Source organism: Panicum hallii, chromosome 9 (genome assembly GCF_002211085.1).
Source record: "Panicum hallii strain FIL2 chromosome 9, PHallii_v3.1, whole genome shotgun sequence".
Lineage (NCBI taxonomy): Eukaryota > Viridiplantae > Streptophyta > Magnoliopsida > Poales > Poaceae > Panicum > Panicum hallii.
Window position 1 is genome coordinate 63113660 of NC_038050.1, and position 23754 is coordinate 63137413.

General features: G+C 49.8%; 1 protein-coding gene and 1 pseudogene across 1 annotated transcript; both read left to right on the top strand.

Moving 5' to 3' along the window:
- The first annotated feature begins 1170 nt into the window (after nucleotides 1–1170).
- Nucleotides 1171–6916, top strand: LOC112874135 (probable apyrase 1). Its single transcript, XM_025937310.1, has 9 exons — nucleotides 1171–1987; nucleotides 3754–3882; nucleotides 3988–4044; nucleotides 4222–4314; nucleotides 4561–4766; nucleotides 5281–5375; nucleotides 5850–6067; nucleotides 6177–6366; nucleotides 6465–6916. The coding sequence occupies exons 1-9, from the start codon at nucleotides 1646–1648 to the stop codon at nucleotides 6575–6577; spliced, it is 1443 nt and encodes a 480-aa protein (XP_025793095.1). The 5' UTR covers nucleotides 1171–1645; the 3' UTR covers nucleotides 6578–6916.
- A 78-nt stretch (nucleotides 6917–6994) lies between these two features.
- On the top strand, nucleotides 6995–23694 carry LOC112873326 (annotated as a pseudogene).
- Nucleotides 23695–23754: the final 60 nt, after the last annotated feature.

Here is a 23754-nt window from a genome sequence, read left to right on the forward strand (position 1 = left end):
CTAAATGACAAGATTCTCTTTGATGTAACACCTCTAAACTTTAGACCCTAGGAAACGAACACACCCTGGATGAATGAAGGGCTACCATCGCACGACAGACTGATGAAAGCGCGAGGGGTTAGGGTGTCGTTGTTGGACGGTCAGATCGAATGGACGGAGGGCTACCGTCGCACGTCAGACTGACGAAAGCGCGAGAGGTTAGGGTCGTACCAAAAGATAGAAAAGAGAAGAAACTATGGGTCCGTGTGGTTGGTGGAATGAGTGAAAATGGAGTGGAGCGGTTCCATTTTTACCGCTGTTTGGTTGAGAAATGGTGGAACGGAGCGGCTCCCGTAGGGGAATATACCCTGAAGATGCGGAACGAGATGGCTCGGTAAAAACGGGCGGACGCGAACGCTCGCTTCCCACGCGCGCGAGCACTGGTGCACATCACCGCCCGCCCTCTCCCCTCTGCTGACCGCCCCTCTTCCCGCGCGGCAGACCGCCCCTCTTCCCTCTGCCGCGCGGCGGCCCCCCCCCCCCCCCCCCGCGCGACGGATCTACCGCTCGCGCCACCCCCGCAGCACCGCCGCCGGCGCCCGCCCCCCGATCTGCCGCCCGTGCCCCCCATCTGCGCCGCCGCACGCCGCCCCCCCCCCCATCCGCCGCCCGCGCCCCCCGCCGCCCCCCACCCCGACGGCCTGGTGGCCCCCCCCCCCCCCCGCACAGCTTCGCTGGGGCAGTGGGCACCGCACGCCCCCCCCCCCCCCCCGCCTGGCTTCCATCTGTTTCGATCTTGATCTGTCATATTATGCACTTAAGATTAATTCTAAATATTATGTCACGTTAAAACTCAGTTAATTATATTGCATATTATGTCACGTTGAAACTCAGTTAATCAGTTAAATAGGTGCATTTTAACTGAAATAGAGTGGTAAGCTCACCCCAATAAAAGAGGAGGTAACCACGCTCACGTGCTCTCCAAGTAAATAGGAACGGTTCTACTCTAGCCTACTGTCCGACAAAAAAAAAATGGCGATTGGGTTTGTGCGTCTGTGAGTAGCCAAGTGGCGATAGCAACCCACGGGCCTGGCGCTCGTGGCCCATGGGGCAGCAGCCGCCCGCGGCCCTGCACGCTCTCCCGGCCCGGCATCTCCGTCACACACCCGGAAACACCACCGGCCACCTTGTCCCGCAGGTCCCCCCGGACCAGGCCGGTTTCCCCGCTCCCCCCTCGCCCTCCGCCGTGAGTTGTGATCGTGAGCACGGCGAGAGCCGCGAGGCCGCCTCCACGAATCGAGCCAATTTGCCGCCCAGTCCCTTCGCCCCGATCGCAATGCCACCCCGGAGTCAACCCCAACGGTCGCCGTGACCTGCGCCGGAGAGATCTCTCGCGCCGAGCCCGTGGCACCGCGCAGCTGCGTGCTGCCGCGCAGGCCCACCCACCCACGCACCCACCCCGGCACGCGCTCGATAAGGCCGCCGCGGGCGGCCGCCCCGCACCGCCACGCTGGAGCCGCCGCAGCCGGAGGCGGTGAAACCGTCGCCGACCAACGGCCGCATCCGCTACCGCACGCCCTCGGCGGCCGATCTGCTCCACGCCGACGATCTCGCCGCCGCCCCCTCCGCCGCGGACGCCGCGGCGGCCACGGCGGCGGCCGCGAGGATGCGGCGCTACTCGGGCGCCGGGGCACGGCAGCAGCAGCAGACAGAGGCCGTGGCCGACCGCGTGCACCGGTACCGCGGGGTGTTGCTGGTGCTGCTCGCGCCGGTACTCCTCATCTCGTTCGTGCTACTTCTCATGCCGCGCGCGCCGGCCTCCACCTCTGGGGGTGGGCTCCTCGCCGCCGGCGGTCGGAGGTGGGGCCCCCGGGCCGTTGAAGACGGATCGAACAAGTACGCTGTGATATTTGACGCCGGCAGCTCCGGAAGCCGCGTGCACGTGTATTGCTTCGACGAAAACCTGGACTTGGTGCCCATTGGGAAGGAGATCGAGCTGTTCAAGCAGGTGAATTGGTTGGGCTTTTTTCTTGTCCATTCATTTAGTTTAACTTGCGTACTGTGTGGCGTTGCTGGGTGGGTTTGTTCATTCTGTGGTCTGATGCAGGGGGTGTTCTGGAGTGACCTTTGAAACGAGATTGTTATGATACGGCCTGTTTGGTCTGCTTCTATCCCAATCCTAACTAAATATTGGTAACGCCAATGACAATTGGCTTCTCTAACAGCAATGAAAATTCAGTAACACCGGTGGAATCTAATAAGATATGTAACGTATGACCAATCTAAACAATGATTATTTTCTTTTGACAAAGTGTTCGAGTTGTTTGGTTTTTCGCTATTCCAAAATTTTGGTTTGGCTACTGAGAGTTCACAACCAAACAATCCTGCACCTTTTTTTGGATAATATCCTGCACATAGTTTGTGAAAAATTTGCGATAGCAATTTGTATTGCAGATATAATTACTCAGGGCCAGATTAAGAATGGTCAAATGTGGCGATTGATGCTGATCCTTTTATTTGTTTCCCATAAACTGTTGGAGCCATAATCTACTATCTCTAGACTTTCATGGCCAGATGAATATTGAATGATGAAGTGATCCCACTATGTGGTTTTTATCTTTCATATTAGGATATGACAAGTAGTACCTTTTCCTGCAATTAATAAGTAGAAGTTTCAGTATCATAGACCTACGGTGTATGACTGGCTCTAGCCCATTAGGGCATGTATAACGCAAGGTGCTTAGACATGAGTGCTCAAAGAGAGAGAATGATGTTACATCCTTAATCATCGGCATGTAAAATGTAAGGTGCTTAGACACAATAGGCTCAACCACCTTGCTAGCACACATTAAGCACCGGTGCAAGCATAAGCATCTTATTCACCTTATAAGCACATTGCTTGCCTTGAGGTCTTGCGGTCTTGCCATACTAAGCATTAAGCTAGGACCTTGTCATGATACATTAGTGTTATTTATTCAAATGTGAAATCAGTTGATTTTTACTTAGCATGTCAACTTTAGGACTTTCAAAACTCTATTTGAGTTTCTTGCTTTTGAACTCAGGAGCATTGTTTAGTTATTTGATTGTTAAATACATTACAGCAGACAGCTGATTTTTGGGGAATAATCCCAAAAGAGAGAACATTAAGAAAGCTATTTCTACCTGGATTTTGTCTGAATGCTTTTGGACAGTCTTTATGAATCAGTTTAAATTTTGGAAAGTCTTTGCTGACTGTCACGTTAAAAACTAGCTTGAAGAATTGGCCCTTTATTAGTAGGAAATTGGATTGGGAATTCTGTCCTATCTGTTTTGCTATCCAAAACTTGATATTTTGCCCCTCACAGAATCTATCATGTTTTTTTAAAGGAAATGTGTCATGTTATGGATGTTAGAAAAGGAAATTTAGACCTTAAAACATCGGGAAGGGAATCATGCCAAAATAAATGTTCTGCAAAATCGCAAAGTCGCATGTAGATGTTCCGAGATTGTATCTCTATGAAGCAATTTAGAGGCTTGAACAGCTTATCATCCTGGTTGAGCCTGTCTTCACTTCTCTAAACAATGTACCATGTAGTTTTTGGCCTTTTGGGGGGACCTTAGAACTTGCTGTGAAAGATGATCATTTATCTAAGGCACCCATTGACCTAATATCTGCAATTAACCTTCCATATACTGTCGACCTATTATATATTTGAATTAGAAATAGCAATTTACCATCCAGAAAAGAGAGGGGAAATCTAACATCTCTGATTGTTCATCTTCATTTTGCTCTAGAAAAAACCAGGTCTGAGTGCTTATGCGAAGGATCCGCAGGAGGCTGCTGAATCGCTTATTTCTCTTTTAGAGGAAGCTGAAAAGGTAGTTCCAGCAGAGTTGCATCAGCAAACGCCTGTCAGGGTTGGGGTGAGTGATGGTTCTTGTATTGCATTTTATGGTAGTGGAAGCTGAAATAACATCAGTTTTGGCAACAGTATTTCTAGCAAAACGTGATTTTGGACCGTTGTGCAGGCTACTGCAGGTCTCAGAGCATTAGGGACTGAAAGGTCTGAAGAAATTTTGCAAGCGGTAAATATTCTCCTTGTGGTGGTCTGGCAGTAGCATGTCATATCCCTCAAAATGTGATCATTCCACCTTTTCTTTTGTAGCCTTAATTTTAGCATTTATGTTTGATGTTCTTTGTATTCTCCTTTATTTTTGTATTATCTGATTTCCTTTTGTTATTGTTGAATATGAATGCTGCAGGTTAGGGAACTTCTTCGTGACAAGAGTTCTTTCAAATCCCAGCCAGATTGGGTGACTGTTCTAGATGGATCTCAGGAAGGCGCATTCCAGTGGGTACAGTGTTGTTCTAATTTATTCAAAATTCAATATGCTTCGGAGCTTCTTTTTCTTCCTTTCTCACCATTTTCTTCCAGTGGGTACAGTGTTAACTTGTTCCCGTCTAACTTTGACTTTGCAATGTCCATAATCACATTTTTGGTGTTTTTAATTTGAAAGTAAAACTGCTTATCCATTTGATGTTCTCCTGCAACCTTCACAACAGAAAGAAGCAACATGGATGTCCTTTATTTTCTTTTGTAGGTTACTATCAATTATCTTTTGGGAAAATTAGGAAAGCCATACTCAAACACAGTTGGAGTTGTTGATTTAGGAGGTGGTTCAGTCCAAATGGCTTATGCTATCTCAGAGAAGGATGCAGTAAAGGCGCCTGAAGTGTCAGATGGTGAAGATTCATATGTGAAAAAGCTCCTACTTAAAGGAACCACATACTATCTTTATGTTCACAGGTCTGCATCAAATATGTCATTACATTCTAAGATTATAATTGACTTTACTGCTATTTTCTGCCAATTTAATATACCAATGATGTCTAAAGCCTGTGCTTAAAGTGGCTTACTCGAAATTGATAGAACCAGTCCATATACAGTCATGGCATGGTTAGCAATTATCTCATATTCCAATTTTGAGTTCCTATGTCACTGTAGAAAGGTGAAACCTGCAATTATTTGGAGGTTGCTACCACATGTTAGCAGCTCAGGTGGTTGTAGTGTTAAAGAGTTAAACTGTGGGCAATAATAATATTTGGCATCAATCATACTCGCCAGTGAAGCCACCGTATGTCTTTTGGTTAATCCTACCGCTTCTCTCCCATTTCTTACATTTGTAATGACATGGAACAGCATAATTTACCACAATTCGATGGGCTACTGTAGGAACTAGCATCATAATATTCCCTCCATTTAAATAAGATGTGTAAAGAGCATTGGTATAATATATAACTGCAAATATTGTTATCCACAGTTATTTGCATTATGGTTTGCTGGCGGCTAGAGCGGAGATCTTAAAAGCCGGCGAAGGCAATGATTACAGCGAATGTATGTTGGAGGGGCATCATGGTATGGTTGCTTTTTTTTTAATCTTCAAGGCCAATATCTAAAGCTGATTTACCATTACCTCGTTGTCTTTTTGGAATTTGAAATGAACTTCCTACATTTTACAGTGAAATTATATCAGCATTGAAAGGGCGAATGATCATTTTGAAACATAACCAAAAGTACGAAATACTATTTTCCTGAACTTTGTTCTGTTCTATGCAGGGTCCATACCCTGTTATGAAATATGCATAAACCAATCTTATGATAGAGGCCTTTGATAAAATATTAGTCAAAGCATTGTACCATTCTGTATAAAAGAGGCCTTTGATAAAAGCATGCTACTTTATCAGCAGATTAATCTTATGATTAATACATGTTCCAGTTTCCAACAAAGATGAAATTGTCCAATCAAATTATTGTTTAAATTGTCAATATATGTTTTCTGATTATTGCTTACAACATTTTATCATATCTTGAATGTGCCATTAATTTCAGGGAAATACAGCTATGGTGATAATACATTTGAAGCATCAGGCTCACCTTCTGGTGCTAGTTATACGAAGTGCAGGGCTCTTGCAGTGAGAGCTCTTAAAGTTGATGAACCAGCATGCACTCACATGAAATGCACATTTGGTGGTGTGTGGAATGGTGGCGGTGGGGATGGACAAAAGAACCTCTTTGTAGCATCATTTTTCTTTGATAGGGCTGCTGAGGCAAGTCGATTTCACAAATGAGCTCTCTGATTTTCCTGAAGTGAATTGCTATTGGCTTACTAATCCTAATCACTACTTGCACCTAATTGTGTCTCTCATCTGTGTTCAGGCTGGTTTTGTTAACCCAAATGCAGCGACTGCTAAGGTTAAACCCTCGGACTTTGAAGAAAATGCACGGCGTGTTTGTAAATTGAATGTGAAGGATGCACAGGCAACCTACCCCGATGTCTCAGAGGAGAACATTCCCTACCTTTGCATAGACCTTGTCTACCAGTACACATTACTTGTTGATGGATTTGGTATGGCTTATTTCAAAGGAAAAAATGTCACGATAACCCTAGAACTTATAGCCTTCACAGATATTTTCTTATTTATATTGCCTTTTTTGTTCTTTCAGGCGTGGATCCTTATCAAGACATTACCTTGGTCAAGAAAGTGCCTTATGGCGATTCACATGTTGAAGCAGCATGGCCCCTTGGTAGTGCCATTGAGGTTGCATCTTCATCATAGGCAGAAACAGCTCGGCAGAAGTTATTTCTCTTTCTTTTTCTCTAAAAGGTCTTCCGTCATTATAGTTTTGGCTTAGTTTACTGATCAGCAGTAGTGAGTTTAGATCCTCAGTTTGATGCTAGGGTTTTGCCTCGATTCACCATTTGTTCTCCATTTCTCATTCTATTTGTTTAGCTTCCTGCACAGTAACATATACATGAGTATAGTTTGGAGTTGTTTTCTGCTAGCATTTTTCACCTTACCACCACATTTGTTTAAAGCCTCTGGCATTCATTATTTCGTCTATTTCTGATACATAAATCTATTATTCATAACCAGATATGATTTGTGGGTTGCTTAGTGTGATGCTATTCTTCATGTTCCTTTTTGCCAAGTCGTATTGCTTGCTGATTTCCTGTTCCTCTTGACAAGAAAGCGATGACGGAGAGTGAATCGAGACATGGACCAAGGTCCGTGGCAACTCAAGGCCTATATAGTAAACATAGTCGTGAACCATGGCATGAGTTCAGAGGCGAGGCTTCGATCAAGCCTGATTCGCGGATTGGTGGGGTGACACAAGAAAGTATTTAGGCACCGTGCTGCTAGGAGTATAGGATGCAAATCACCGCATGGTACTTCACCACCAAGTTCCTTGACACCGAGGCATGCCCAGGCCTCTCTCATAGAGTGTCCAGTAATCTCACACCCCAATAAATAAACTTTACTAAACATTGGTAAATTACTATGCTTGGCAGTCATATGAGACTAATCCAGCCACGTCTATTTAAACCGACCCCAAAGGCCAAGCCACATCAATCCATCTCCAGTCAAAGTCCACTCGCACTATCATCTCAGCTCAACCGAAGTCTGCTTCTCCCGCCGCTCGATCGTGGGGGCAACCGGCAATGCTTCCACCGCGTGCCATGGAGCCTCCTGGTCTGCGGTCTCCTGGGCCTGGCGCTCCTCCGGCAGGCCGGCCGGCTGGTGCACCGGATGTGGTGGCGCCCCCGGCAGGCCTGCGCGGCACGCCGTACCACCTCCTCGCGGGCGACGTCAGGGAGAACGCCCGGCTGATCCCGGAGGCGTGCTCGAGGCCACTCCCGCCGCGGTGCCACGACATCGCGCCCCGCGTCGCGCCGTTCCTGTGCCGGACCGTGCGGGAGCACGGCGGGCGGGCGTGCCTCTCCTGGTTCGGGCCGGTGCCCAGGGTGATCGTCGCCGACCCCGGCGTGGCCGGGGACGTGCTGTCCAGCAAGTTCGGGCACCTGGAGAGGCCCAACTTCGCGGCCCTGACCAGGCTGCTCGCCGACGGCGTCGCGGGGCTCGAGGGCGAGAAGTGGGTCAGGCACCGGAGGATCCTCAACCCCGCGTTCCATCTCGAGAAGCTCAAGGTATTGATGAACATCTTCTCTTTCATTCATTCTCGTCGTGATCCTCTTTTCAGTGATGAGTATGAGACCTTGCAGAGTATGCTGCCGGCGTTTTCCGCGTGCTGCGAGGAGATGGGCGGAGTCTGTTGGCTCCGACGGCTGGTGCGAGCTGGATGTCTGGCCGGAGCTCCAGAACCTCACCGGAGACGTCATTTCTCGCACCGCGTTCGGCAGCAGCTATTACCTCGAGGGGAGGCGGATTTTCCAGCTCCAGGCAGAGCAAGCTGAGCGCCTCGTAGCCACCATTCAGAAGATCATCATCCCAGGCTACTTGTGAGTTTTCTTTTACCCAATGATTCCATGCGCCATACAAAGTACATTCTGCCGCTACCGCACTGACCAAATCTATGTAAACGCCATGGCACACACGCAGATATTTGCCCACCAAGAACAACAGGAAGATGCGCGAAATCAACAACGAGCTCACCTCGATCTTACGAGGATTGATCGAGAAACGGATGCGAGGTATATATGGATGAAGGCGAGAGCGGCGGCAAAGATAACCTGCTGAGCCTACGGATGGCCAAAAGGGCCGTGCCACATGCACCGCACGGGACACGAGGCTAAAAATATTACAGGAACACCATCCGACACGGTAGATACAGTACTGGTACGGCATGGCCGTAGTGTTGTGCGTGGGCTGAAACCTTAACACGCAGTACCAGCACGGGCACGACACGACCAATGGACTGACATGGTCTGGCACGAGCCCACCCCATAATCACTTATATATATACTTATGTTGTCGATCGAAACCCACCGGCGAGCAGCGACAGGCAACACGAGGAGCCGGGAGGCTTCCGGGACGGCTGGCGGGCCCCGGTCCCTCGGTCAACGGCCCAGCGATCTGGCGCACACCCTGGCTTGGGGTTGCTAGGCGTGCCACCTGATCCTGTACCTGATCAGGAAGGTGTGATTCGTGAAATTCCTGTGATCACAGACACTTGTAAAGGTTAGTCCGAGCCGTGATCGGCTCATCACTCCTCTCCGGTATCGGCTATAAAGAGCCGATTGCATCATTACCGGATCGGATCTTTGGGTCAAACGACATTTATATATAATAATAAGATAAAACTTGCTTTAAAGATATTAATCTAATCCAATCCACGACAGCTAAGCCCTCACTACACAACCGGAACATCCTACACGTGATTGAGCCTAACGAATACGCAAAGCATCATAACAAACAACCCGAACAGAGACCCTAAGAACAACTAAAGAGCCGATTCTTAAAGAAATCTCTATGCAGACTAAGATCCGATACTAACGTACTGCCGGAGCTTTCAACTCGTTTGCAAGGCCTAATCATGCACATATTGAGCTAAATCCCTAACGAGCAGGAACCGACTATAACAGATTAGATCTATTAACATAAACAAAGCAAGATGCGATCATTGCACCTATGATCAGGTACGATGATCGCGGAGCACGCAAGAACAATGAAACAGAGCAAGATCATGATAAAAAAATAACATTACTCTATACGCACTACGATAACTAATGCTACCCGCCATCTACAAGGCTTCAGAACGAGCAACATATAAAGCAACAAATAAGAGCAATGCGCCCCCGATCACGCGAAGCGTGATCAGGGGGCAACATGGCACTTACCCGATGAAGAACCCTGGAACAGGGGAGGCGATGCGCCGTGAGTTGTTGATGAATGAATCTCTCTTTCTTGTTTATTCATGGTACATATTTATAGTCCGTAGACTTGCTCTCCTTAACTAACCCTAATTAAACACGACACAAATCCTAACTGCCTAAACCTGAGTTTACACGGCCTTGTGGGCCCCAAACGCCCGTACGGAACCCGATCTGCAAGCTTATCATAACCGTTTCTCAAGCCCATCTTGCTCCACGGCCCACTTTTAGCCTGTCCAGAATATGGCGATAACACATGCCCCCCTGGTTTCGGCGATGGTAATTCCGGAATCATTTAAAATTACCTTGACCCTTCGGCTTCCGGTCCGTGCCTTTCCGACTTCCAACTGACACGACCGCTCTGTACCACGCTCCTCGGGAACCGTCACAATGCCGATTCACTCCACCTCTCGATTTATCTTTATAAACTCTCCTACGGCAACTTCCCCAACCATCTTCCTCTCGCAGCCATCACCAGTTACTCCCTTCCTCTTCTTTTACCATGGCTTCTTCCTCTTCTGCCTCCTCCGTTATTTCTTATGAATCCGAGTCCTCCCGAGAACCAACTCCGGAGTATGATCCGATCACTGCCTACGAAGCCCGTGCTCCCCTGCATTGGGATGAAGAAGAGTGGGATTTCCGTTACCGGTCAGAGGATGATGACTCCCTAACCGATGGCGAGGATCTCGCACTCCTCCTCGGAGCCGAGCTGGAGGAGGATGAGGACGACGCGTCTTGGGGGGAAGACCTTTCTTCCTCGGAGGAAAGAGCCGATTCCTTCTCCTCCGAAGAAGATCCGATGGCAGGTACCTTCCTTCTTGGCAGGTCATCGGGCGATTCCTCCGATAGCAGCACAGGAGCCGATGGCGACGACAGCTTCACCAGCGATGATAACGGGGATGACGGCGACAGCAGCAGCGACACCGGCGACAGTGGCCCAAGCGTTGTTCCGTCGCCCAAGCGCCGCAAGACCTCCGGCGTATACTGGTGGTAGACTGTAGTATTCTCATTAGGCCATCTTTAGGAGCAGTTAACTCCTCTTTTGTGTATGTTACTCTGCTGTGAATAAAATCTACTTTTGTACCAACAATTCCTTTTGTGCGCAATCTATCTGTTTCAGGAGCCGATGGCAGCGCATTGGCTTCAGAGTATGCCGATCCGGATTTGAAATAACCCTTCAATTTACTTTACCCTTCCGCTGGCCTTTCACCTGACACAAATCTCCAAAGATTCTGGGATCCAGATCAACTCCGATCCCCTTCACTCAAAACCCTAACCGCAAGATCCTTCCCGGTCCTTGAGACACATATCCGATCCTGCGCCGCCAAACCTAGATCCGCTCTCCAGGATCCCGACTCAAGGTTCCCGATGGCGGAGTCTTCGCGCACCGCCGCCGATGTCTTTGGTCTGAAGGTGAACTCCGACCCCTCATTAATTTTAACACAGCATCTGCAAGTTTTGCTGCGCGGTTAATTAATTCCTCCCTCGGCAATCTTGCCTTTTTTTCTTGGGATTTTTTCAGGCTTCCGATATCTTCTTGCCGCACCCTTCTTCCCCCAATTCTTTCTGCCTAGGGCCTCGTTCCTATGAGAAACCCATAGATTTGATCTCTTGTGAAGACAATCGGATCCCCTTTGTGAGTCAGGATATAGACCTAGAATCTTGGTCGGACAGCCTCCGTGCCTGGCCGAATCCTCCTGAAAACTGGATGGCTTGGTACAACAGAGTAGCAGGCGCTTACCAGCCCTTATGGGAGTCCATCGGGATAGCCGATGCTCTGTCTCTGTCCCTCTCTCCCCTTGAAAAAGACGAGAACCTTCTGAAGACCATCGGCTATTTCTGGTCTGACGCCTTGAATTGTTTTCTCTTCGGGCACAGCCCGTTAACACCAACATTGCTAGATGTTATGATGATTACTGGCTTGGACATATCATCAACCTGCCCCTCTGCTTACAGCCTCCCTGTGGTCCCATATAAACTGTCATCCAAAACCGAGTGCACTAACTGGAGCACATACCTGGGCCAGCACCAGAAAAGCAAGGGCCCTGTAACAGAGAAGGAGCACACAGCCTTTCTGAACCTATGGCTCGAACATTTCCTCTTCTGTGGCCCTTCCCTTGCCCCAACTAAGAATTACCTCTCCTTAGCTTATGAGCTGGCCAGGGGTCAATCTGTTGGCCTTGGTAGGTTATTTCTCGGGGAGCTTTACAGATATCTCCATTTGATGACTTCTAGCCTTCTTTCTCAGAAGAAAATCAGGACCGGTGGCCCATGGTGGTTTATCCAGCTGTGGGCTCGTCTTTATTTCCAAAGTTCTGACCCTGATTTTCCTTCCTTACTCGGCAATTCCTTCCCTGATCTGAGTGGGAGACCGATTAGGTGTACCAGTTTTGGGCAGGCTTTGTATAGTCTCCCTGGCGGGAAACTGAACCCTCTAGATGCTTCCCGATGGTTCCGGATTTTCTACAAAGGCCTTGACAACCCGAACTTCCTTCCTTATGCCGATTCCGAGCTCTTTGAGAACCCGGCTACCTTCCGACTGGCCGACATTGCCTATGATGCCGACACCAGGCGTCTTTATTCTATCATGGTTCGGCCTTGTCTCCTCCCAGTTGGCATGAGTACCTCTAACCGGATCCTCAAGCCTGGTTACGAGTTTTATCAGCCGGTCGTAGCAGCCCGGCAGTTCGGTCTTGCGCAGGTGCCTCCCCACTTCCTTCTTCACCTGTTGACATCAAGCAGGGTGGACCTTCCTAACGCTTTAACCGCCCAGAGGTGCTATAATCTGTTCACAGACCTTCCCTTGTCTGTTCCCGTCAATCTTTCCTTTACTTCTTCGGCCGTTGACTTTGAGGGATGATGGTCGATGTGGAAAACTCATGTTTTCCGAAAAGCTCTGGGCCCGATGCTGCAGCAAATCCATCCTGAGTATGATATCCCGGTTGAAGAGGTACCGCCTTTAATTGGTCTTTCTTCTTTCAACTTTTACTGGCCCCCCTTTCTGACTCCATTTTCTGCTTCTGCAGCAAGAAGATGGCCCAGAGCCGATGAACGAAGATGGATCGCCCTTTTGTTTCCTGGCGATTGCTCCGGTGGTTCTCTTCGGCAAGAATGCGCCTCCTCCCTCAAAAAGCATAATGCAGATTCAGCCGAGCACTGCTAAGCTGACCCCCAAGCGAAAACGGCTTTTGGAAGCCGTTGCCCCCCGAGCTCGCGCCAAAACGAGGAAGATTTTGGTCAGGAAGGTCCGGAAGGAAGCCACACCATCTTCTCCTGTTCCGTCATCTCCAGTCATCGCCCAGGTTTGGCCCTTTCTCTCGCTTTGCAATCGGGTCTTTGTTCATGTCTCCTTTAACGGTGCTCTCTTCTCTTGCAGCCTGCCGTTGTAGAAGTCTCCAGTGAGGAGGAGCCCCCATGCCAGAAAGGTTCATCTTCAGGGGCGCCAGAAGACGTGAATGTGCCTCTTAGGGTCCTGATTACTCTCCGTGATCCGGGCGCAACGACCTTGGAGGATCCCTCTGCGTCAGCTGTTGTCCCAGCTGCCTCACCAAGCCCACAGGCGCCGATCGTGTCTTCATCCCCTGCTGGCCCCCGTTTGGAAGGACCCTCTACCGCTTCGGCCACTGCTGATTCCCCTACACGGGAGGTACGTCCCGCGAAGCCGATTGCCATCCCATCGGCCATCCCTCTCGCAGAGCCGACCGTTGCCCCGTCGGCTGTTGCCTCTTCTTCCGAGGGTGCGGTTCAGGCGGCCTCTGCTGCTACCGTTCGTACTTCGGAAAGGGTGCACCCCCGGGAGCCGATCGTCCCTTCGTTGGCCATTGCTACTTCCTTCTCAGGACAGGTATGTCTTTCCCTCTCCCTTTATAATTGTTTTGGCCTTCTCCTGCAATACCTTGCTTACCCTCTTTTCTTCAGAACCTGGACCTTTCAGAACTCCTCGCGTTTGATCCCGCCACGATTGGATCGACCATACTGGAAGCCGCTGACTCTTCCTCGGGCCTGACCAGCACTGTTGATCGGCTCCTCCGCGTGAAAGAGCTTCTGTTGGGTCCGATCTCCGCGCTGATTCAAGACTCCAGTGCAGTTAAACAGATCCTTGACGAGGTCGGTTCCCAGCTCCCGGTGAGTCTCCAGGCCAAGCTCTTGCCGGCCGGACACCTTTCTTCCTTCCAAACAAAAGTGGCAGAAGCTCGCCGCAGGATCGAGACTCGGCGTTCCCAATCACTCTTAAGGACCATCATCGCTGAGATGTGTCAGTCGATCAACAAGAAGAAGGCCGCACTCGACGCGAAGGTTGACACATCCGCTTCTGCCCGTCGGCTTCGGCTTTTGGAGAAAGAACTGGAAGACCTCGAGGCCAAAGTCCGGGCCACCAAGCAGCGCATCCAGGAGGAGAAGGATCTCATTGCGGGTTCTAAGCAGGAGGCAGAAGCTTTGACTTCCGAGCTGCAGGCGGACTTGACCGAGCTGAGCAACTTGAGCAAACAAGTGGTGCCGGGGGCGGACGAAGATGATGAGGCAGTACTCGCTGAGGTCGACCGCATCCGTCTTGATGCTATTGCTGCTATAGATGCCTTCCTTCAGCAGCCCTGTTTAGGATAAACTTTGTATCTGTATGTAGTGAACCCACTGTGTCTCCATGTAATGAGCCTAAAGTCGATGGTGGTGCATCGGCTGTCTGATAATTTGTGGTGTTTCGATTGCCATAAGCAAAAACTTCTAAAGTCGATGGCAACGCATCGGCTGTTCTAATCCTTTCTATCATTGTTCGGGCCGATCAGCGCTCATCGGCCCTTTTCCCATTTCCTATCTTGCCAATGCTAAGGTCGTCGACTTAACCTTCACCTCCCTTCTTAACCTGCTGGTTGCATCGGCTTCTTGCCTGATGGGTGATATCGGCTTTACTGTTCGTCGACCCACATACTTGGGAAATATTTCTTTAGGTGTTGGCCATTGACTGCTACCGGAAACTTGACGCCGTCCAATTCTTCAAGCATGTATGCGTTCCCGGGTAAGACCTGGTCAACCCTATACGGTCCATGCCAGTTTGGGGACCATTTGCCATATGTTGTGTCTTTGGTTCCCAACGGTAATACCGCTTCCCAAACCAAATCTCCTACCTGGAATTCCTTTGGCTTGACCTTTTTATTATATGCACGGGCTACTTTAGCCTTATTCTCCTTAATCTTTTCTAGCGACCATAGCCTGAGTTCCGTGAGGTCCTCCACATTATCACTCATCAGAGTAGCATACTCTTCAGCGGATAAGTCATTCTGGAACTCTATGCGCCTGGACCCGGCTGTAATCTCCCACGGTAACACGGCTTCCTACCCATAGACCAAATGATAAGGAGAAGTTTTTGTTGCCCCATGACAAGATATACGATATGCCCATAATGCTTCTGATAAAACTTCGTGCCAGCGCCTGGGGTATTCATCGATCTTCCTCTTGATTAACTTGATAAGGCTCTGATTAGATGCTTCGGCTTGCCCATTTGCCTGGGCGTAATAAGGAGACGACCTAATCAGCTTGATACCCATATCGACAGCAAACTTCTTGAATTCTTCCGAAATAAAAACCGAGCCACCATCTGTTGTTATAGTCTGTGGGATCCCAAACCTGTGAATAACGTGTTCCTTGACGAAATGAATCACATCTTTGGATGCTACTGACTTCATCGGGACAGCTTCCACCCATTTGGTAAAATAATCTGTGATAGCTAAAATGAACTGATGACCCTTGCTAGATGGAGGATTAATTTTGCCGATCATATCCATGCCCCAGCCTCTGAATGGCCACGGTTTAACAATGGGGTTCATTACGGACGCTGGCACCATCTGGATTTTTCCGAACCTCTGGCATGCTTGACATCCTTTATAATACTTAAAACAATCTTCAAGCATAGTGGGCCAGTAGTATCCTGTCCGCCTGATTAGCTACTTCATCTTGTGAGCTGACTGATGAGTCCCGCACGTTCCTTCGTGAACTTCGTGCAGGAGCCGACTGGACTCGGTCGGCCCTAGACATTTGAGCAGCAGCCCCTCCAAGGTCCTGTAAAACATATCATCTCCTATCAGGACGTACCTCATGGCTTTATAGCGTATCTTCCTGGGTGCCCCCCGAGCCGAATCCTTCAAGTAATTGAAGATATCGGCTCTCCAATCTCCCTGGTCCAGGAAGTACACCTGATGTCTGGGCCCATCGGCTTTGTATCCTGAAGCCAGCTGCGCGAGATCATTGGCCTCTGCATTCTGAGCCTAGGTATCCAATAAAAATTTATATACCTGAACTGGGCCATCAGCTCCTGGCAGTGCACCCATACTGGAAATAATATCTCACTTTCACACCTGTAGTCCTTGGTGAGTTGGGAAATTACCAATTTGGAGTCTCCGAAGACCTCCACGGCTTCAGCTCCGGCCTCCAGGAGCAATTCCATGCCTTTGCGCACCGCCTCATACTCTGCAAGGTTATTAGTACAGGTGGCCGGTAACCTAATTGAGAAAGAGTAGGCTGCCCCCCGAGGCGATACCAGCAAGATGCCGATTCCACAACCATCTCCACAGACGGATCCATCGAAATACATGGCCCAGGCTCGTACGGCAAGTGCTGCTATGTTGGTATTAACCCTCTCAGCAATGAGATCTGCCAGTGCTTGCCCTTTAACTGCTTTCGCGGGTTGATACCGGATGTCGAATTCTGATAATGCAAACATCCATTTGCCTAATCGGCCTTTCAACACAGGAGCCGATAGCATGTGCTTTATAACATCCGATTTGCAGATGATGACTACCTCAGCCGACAGCAGGATGTGACGAAGCTTGGTGCATGTAAAAAACAAACAAAGGCAAAGCTTTTCCATATCAGAGTACCTTGTTTCGGCGTCCAACATCCTTCTGCTGAGATAAAATACCACCCGTTCCTTGCCGTCGTATAACTGCACTACCACCGAAGCGATAGAGGTGTCACCGACTGACAAGTATATGTAAAATGGCCTGTCCTGTTGCGGTGGCACCAACACAGGTGGTCTCGACAAATAGTCTTTGATTTCTTCGAATGCCCGTTGTTGTTCTGCCCCCCAGCGGAACTCTTTATTGGTTTTGATCTTCACCAGTTCCATAAAGGGTTCAATCCGCCCAGATAAGTTAGAGATAAACCTCCTGACAAAATTAATTTTGCCAATAAGTTGTTGGAGCTCTTTCTTGTTAGTGGGCGGCACCATAGTACGCACGGCCTCTTGACTTTTTAGGCCGATCTCTATCCCTCTTTCATGAACCAGGAAACCCAAGAACTGCCCAGCTGTTACACCAAAAGTGCATTTTTTCGGGTTCATCCTGAGCCCGAATTTTCTGGTTCGTTCTAAAACTTGCCGTAGATCATCTAGGTGCCCTTCGACCGATGCTGACTTGACCACGACATCATCGATGTATATTTCTACTAGATTGCCGATTAGGTCATGGAAGATGTGGTTCATGGCACGCTGATACGTTGCTCCGGCATTTTTCAATCCGAAGGTCATAACCACGTATTCAAACAGTCCCACCGCTCCGGGTACTCTGAACGCCGTTTTGTGTATATCTTCAGGAGCCATGAAAATCTGATTGTATCCAGCATTACCATCCATAAAGCTCAAAATCTTGTGGCCGGCAGCCGCATTGATTAATATTTCTGCGACAGGCATCGGATATTCATCCTTCGGAGTGGCCCTATTAAGATCTCTGAAATCCACGCAAACCCGCCATCGGCCATCTTTCTTTTGTACGGGTACGACACTTGAAATCCACTCAGCATACCTGCAAGCCCTGATGAATCCGGCTTCTATCATTTTCTCTATTTCTTTTTTAACTTCGACCAAGACATCGGCTTTCATCTGACGTATCCGCTGTTGGAACGGTCGAAATCCACTTTTGAGAGGGAGCCGATGCTCCACTATGCTCCTGTCGAGCCCAGGCATCTCTGTATAATCCCAGGCGAAACAATCGGCATATTCCTTTAATAGAGCTATCATCGGCTCTCGTAATGACGGATGCAATTTCTTACTAATGAACGTTGGCCGCGGCTTATCCCCGGGACCAATATCGATCTCTTCAAGTTCATCAGCCGATGTGAAGCCATATCCTAGTTTCCCGTCCTCTGTTAAATCAACGCTGCAAATAGGAAAAGAAGATAACAAAACGATCTCCAGCCGATCGGTGGTATCGGCCGATTTACATATTTCAAAATTCTCCAAGTGTTTAAGAAAAGAATCGGGCCGGCTGTCAAAGCCGGCTATCTCATAACAACTACGTAAAGCACTTATCACCAAAAATTCATTTTTTGGGGGCCGATTGCGTGAATCGGCCTTAATGGGAACATTATTGTGACTTCCTTCATGTAACCTTTCTACTCCGTAAGGCCAGTGGATAAGACCAGCCTCACTCCGTTTTTTGTAGCCTCGATGCGGTCGCACCCTTCTAAGCTTATCCCTGAAATCGGCTCTTGGTCCTCTGCATCCCAGATGCTCATGGCAGCATGCGAAATCTCGATTGAGTCATCTGCCTGGACTACCTCCACTTCGTCTCCATCCCACTGGATCAAGCATTGGTGCATCGTTGAGGGGATACAACAGTTGGTGTGAATCCAGTCCCTGCCGAGTAGGACATTATAGGTGCTCTTGCTGCTAACGACGAAGAAGGAAGTCGGGACGGTCTTACTCCCGATGGTGAGATCTACACTGAGGACACCCTGAGCTTCTGAAGTCTGCCCATTAAAGTCACTCAACGTGACGTTAGTCTTGATCAGATCCCCGGCAGATCGCCCCAATCGGCGCAGAACTGAATATGGCATAATGTTGACCGCCGCTCCCGTATCCACTAGCATTTTATTAATGGGCTGACCATTGATATACCCTTTGAGATATAATGCCTTCAAGTGCTTGTAATTCTTGGCTTGCGGCTTCTCGAATATCACCGGCCGTGGTCCCAGATCAAGCTGGGCTACGGATGGCTCCTCGTAGGCCTGAGCATGGAATTCTGCAGGAAGTACAAAAACCATGTGTGTATCAGCCGATACCTTTTTATCGGCTTTCGTCGGCTTGGGACGCCATTCTTTCCTCGACACGTGCGGCTTCTTTTCCTGCTCATGATGAACTTGTTCTGCCAGATCCGGTCGCGCTTTTCTCAACGTCTCGATGTACTTGGCCTCGGCTTCTTCCAAGCTCCGTAGCCTCTGAACCCGACGCTTTTGTGAACGATTTAGCCCATCCGGGCACCAGCGTGGGCAATGATACCTATCCTCCTCTCCATCTTCTCTTCGTGGTGACCGAACCCGCTCCTGTTGAGTTGGCGCAGGTCCTAATCGCCCGAAAACCGATTCCCTTGCCTCTGTCTTCATATGTGCACACTCTGGGCAGTCCTTAACAGTAGGCAATCGGCTCATACCGGAATCCCAACAATACCTGAAGAATGGGCAGTACCAATGACCACGAGCATCCTCGTGCTTCTTCAAACGCTTCCCGGTGCGATGCTCATATTCTTCGTCTTCAGATTCCCGCCGGAGGCGCTGCTGGTACTGATACTCGTATTTCCTGAGAAGATCAGAAGAAGTTGGACGTTGATTCCTTACGTACCTTACCCGCTCTTCTGAGACATATTCCTTTTTCTCTTTTTGGGGCCGATTGCTAGAACCAGCCTTCATATTTTTGGCTTGATGTCGCGATGCTATCCCTGCCATGTTGATGCCGAGCGCGAAGTCCAACTGCCGCCTTGCAGACCGGTCATTTTGTTCTACCATATTTACACCAGGAAAAGGCTGAGTGTCTACCTTCATGGCGGTCTTCCCCAAGACCAATCGGCCCTGTTCAATAGCCGATTGTATTTGCCGACGGAGTTCCTTGCAGTCGTTCGTGCCGTGGGTAAAGGAATCATGCCATTTACAATATGTTCTTCCTTTTAGCTCCTGTGCCGTGGGAAGCTTATGCCCTTCCGGAAACTTCAACTGTTTTTCTTTCAGCAACAAGTCGAAAATTTGTTCGACCTTACTCACATCAAAGTCAAACCCTTTTGCCGGACCAGTTTGTTTCAGCCACTTACAAGGGACGGGATTTGCACCACGAGCCCACTCAGCAACCGATACCTCTAGTTCCTCCTCGGAGTCATCGGCTTCTTCCGTGTCAGCTGCCGCCACCTGACGTTTAAACCTGTCTTGGTATAACTCAGGATGACGCTGCTCATAAGTCGATAGTTTCTGGACCAGATGTGCCAAAGAGGTGAGTTCCAGTTGAAAAGCCAGATCCCTGATCGGCTTTAACAATCCCACTGATGCTAGTTCGACAGCTTCTTTTTCTGAGATCCTTGTCGAATAACACCTATTCTTCATCTCCCTGAAGCGTCGGATGAATTCTGCCACGGTTTCCCCACGCTTCTGCCGAAGTTGTGCCAGATCGGCAATTCCTGCCTCCGCGGCTTCTGTGTGATACTGAATATGAAATTGTTCTTCCAGCTGCTTCCAGGTACGGATGGAGTCGGGACCCAACGAGGTATACCATCCAAAAGCCGGTCCCGTAAGCGATTGCGAGAAGAACCTTACTCGCAGCGGATCTGATACAGAAATCATGCCCAATTGTGCTAAGTATCGGCTCACATGCTCGATAGAGCTAGATCCTTCTGCCCCACTGAATTTAGTGAACTCGGGGAGCCGATACTTGGGTGGTAATGGGATTAAGTCATAGTTTCCTGGATACGGCTTAGTGTAGCCGATCGCTCTCCTTTTTGGTAATATGCCGAACTGATCCCTTAGAATATTGCTGATTTGCTCCGCTGTCTGTAACCCAGGGGCCGAGTGCGTACTGTCATGACTCGGCCCGGTAGCGTAAGTTGCTAGCCACGCTTGTTTTTCCGCGTCGGCTCCAGAAACCCCTCCAACTATCCTCTGTTCAGGATGTACCGGATTATTACTGTCCGGTATATACATACACACATAATCATGTGGGATCTCCTTAGGCGGCTCGCTGAAAAACTGGTGATCCGTGGGGTCACCACCCTCTTTATAAACTACATAAGCTGGAGCACCATGTGATTCTGCAGCTGCAAGTGTATACGGTAGTGGTGGTCTGGTTTGGACGGCAGTTCTCCTCTATGACTTCCCAAGGCAGGTCCAGTTGGGGAATGTTGATGCTTCATAATCTCCTGGACCACACGCAGAGCCACACGCTCAAAAGCATTAACCAAACTTTCCGAGTGTCGGTGCAATGAATGAGCCACCGCATAATTCACTTCCTGTCGCAGCGCTCTAGTACGATCTTTAGACGGAGTAGATAAATCCACCCCATCAAGAGCACCTTCAGGTGAAAATCCCTTCCACCTGACACCATGGCTGCGAGTCCTTTCGAAAGAGCCGATGAGATCGGCTTCAAACTGAGTCTTGATTTCATCATACTTCTGCTTATGTTCAGCAGAGAGTTCCTCGTAAGTGATCGGATCGTCCCTTGACATCCTGCCGACCACTGCTGACAGAGCCGACGAGGATGACGGAGTCGATGAAGATTGTGCAAACGCCGATGACGAAGTCGATGAAGATGGTCCCACTGGGCGTGCCAGAATGTGTTGTCGATCGAAACCCACCGGCGAGCAGCGACAGGCAACACGAGGAGCCGGGAGGCTTCCGAGACGGCTGGCGGGCCCCGGTCCCTCGGTCAACGGCCCAGCGATCTGGCGCACACCCTGGCTTGGGGTTGCTAGGCGTGCCACCTGATCCTGTACCTGATCAGGAAGGTGTGATTCGTGAAATTCCTGTGAGCACAGACACTTGTAAAGGTTAGTCCGAGCCGTGATCGGCTCATCACTCCTCCCCGGTATCGGCTATAAAGAGCCGATTGCATCATTACCGGATCGGATCTTTGGGTCAAACGACATTTATATATAATAATAAGATAAAACTTGCTTTAAAGATATTAATCTAATCCAATCCACGACAGCTAAGCCCTCACTACACAACCGGAACATCCTACACGTGATTGAGCCTAACGAATACGCAAAGCATCATAACAAACAACCCGAACAGAGACCCTAAGAACAACTAAAGAGCCGATTCTTAAAGAAATCTCTATGCAGACTAAGATCCGATACTAACGTACTGCCGGAGCTTTCAACTCGTTTGCAAGGCCTAATCATGCACATATTGAGCTAAATCCCTAACGAGCAGGAACCGACTATAACAGATTAGATCTATTAACATAAACAAAGCAAGATGCGATTATTGCACCTATGATCAGGTACGATGATCGCGGAGCACGCAAGAACAATGAAACAGAGCAAGATCATGATACAAAAATAACATTACTCTATATGCACTACGATAACTAATGCTACCCGCCATCTACAAGGCTTCAGAACGAGCAACATATAAAGCAACAAATAAGAGCAATGCGCCCCCGATCACGCGAAGCGTGATCAGGGGGCAACATGGCACTTACCCGATGAAGAACCCTGGAACAGGGGAGGCGATGCGCCGTGAGTTGTTGATGAATGAATCTCTCTTTCTTGTTTATTCATGGTACATATTTATAGTCCGTAGACTTGCTCTCCTTAACTAACCCTAATTAAACACGACACAAATCCTAACTGCCTAAACCTGAGTTTACACGGCCTTGTGGGCCCCAAACGCCCGTACGGAACCCGATCTGCAAGCTTATCATAACCGTTTCTCAAGCCCATCTTGCTCCACGGCCCACTTTTAGCCTGTCCAGAATATGGCGATAACAACTTACCATCTCCTCTCTCAGACCCTAATCTCTCTCCTTCCCTTTCCCACCGACCGGCCACCACCTCCTTACTACCCCCTCCCTCTCTCCCGTGTGTGCCTCCCTCCCCGCCGTTCTCTTCCCTCTCAATTGCTCTGCTCCCACCCGCTCCTCCCCTTGCCGTGTTGCGCGCCCCTGCCCCTGTTGGTTTCCCTCGTTGCGCCACGCCGCCGCTACCCTCCCCTCGCTGCGTCGCGCCGCCGCCTCCGCTTGCTTCCCTCGCCGCGCCGTGCCACGCGCCGCCCCTCCCCTCTCCTCGTCGCACCCCGCTGGACGTCGTGCCCGGACCGGTACGGAGCCATCGGGCCAACATGCCGTCGTGCCGGCACGATGTCGCGCCAATCGTGCCGTGCCTGGGTGGCGAGACGGCACGCAGCGCCGGCACGGTACTGCACGACTAAGCCTTCGTGCCTAGCCATGTCGTGCCGGACCGTGCCATGCTGGAGCCGTGCCCGTGCGGCACGTTTGGCCATTTATAGCTGGGCCTGCTTCTCCAGTCCAACATGAGGCACGCGGCAGCACAGCCAGTCCAGCCTGGGAATGACAACGGAAGATGTCGTCGAGGAGTGCAAACTCTTGTATTTGGCAGGGATGGAGACGACTTCCGTGCTGCTCACCTGGGCGATGGTCCTGCTCAGCATGCACCCGGAGTGGCAGGACCGTGCGAGGGAGGAAGTCCTTGCCCTGTCCGGGATGAGAAACAAGCCTGAATACGACGGCCTGAGCCGGCTCAAAACCGTCAGTCCTCGCTGAAACCTGTTTTCCCCTCCATTTTTTTTCTTACAAATTTTCAAGGACATCGTGCAATTAAACATATTACTTCATCGATGCAGGTGACGATGATCCTTCTCGAGGTTCTCCGGCTGTACCCTCCGTTCATCGCGATCAGCCGGAAGACGTACAAGGTGGTGGAGATCGGCGGCGTCACGTACCCTGCCGGCGTGGTGGTCGACCTGCCCGTGCTGCTCATCCACCACGACGCGGGCATCTGGGGGAGACGTGCACGAGTTCAGGCCGGGCAGGTTCGCCGGGGGTCTCCAAGGCGCCGCCCACCTTTTTACCGTTCGACTGGGGGCCGCGCGCCTGCATCGGCCAGAACTTTGCGCTGCTCGCGGCCAAGATGGCGCTGACCATGATCCTCCAGCGATTCGAGTTCGAGCTCGCGCCGTCCTACACTCATGCGCCGCATACCGTGATCACGCTGCATGCGATGCATGGAGCACAGATTCGGCTCACGGCAATCTAATCACTGAAGAACATTCATCTTACTACTTTAGTTCTTTCTAAAGGTAAGTGAATAACAACAATAAAGGTTCCGGCATCCCCGTTCTAGGAGCGAAATTCTC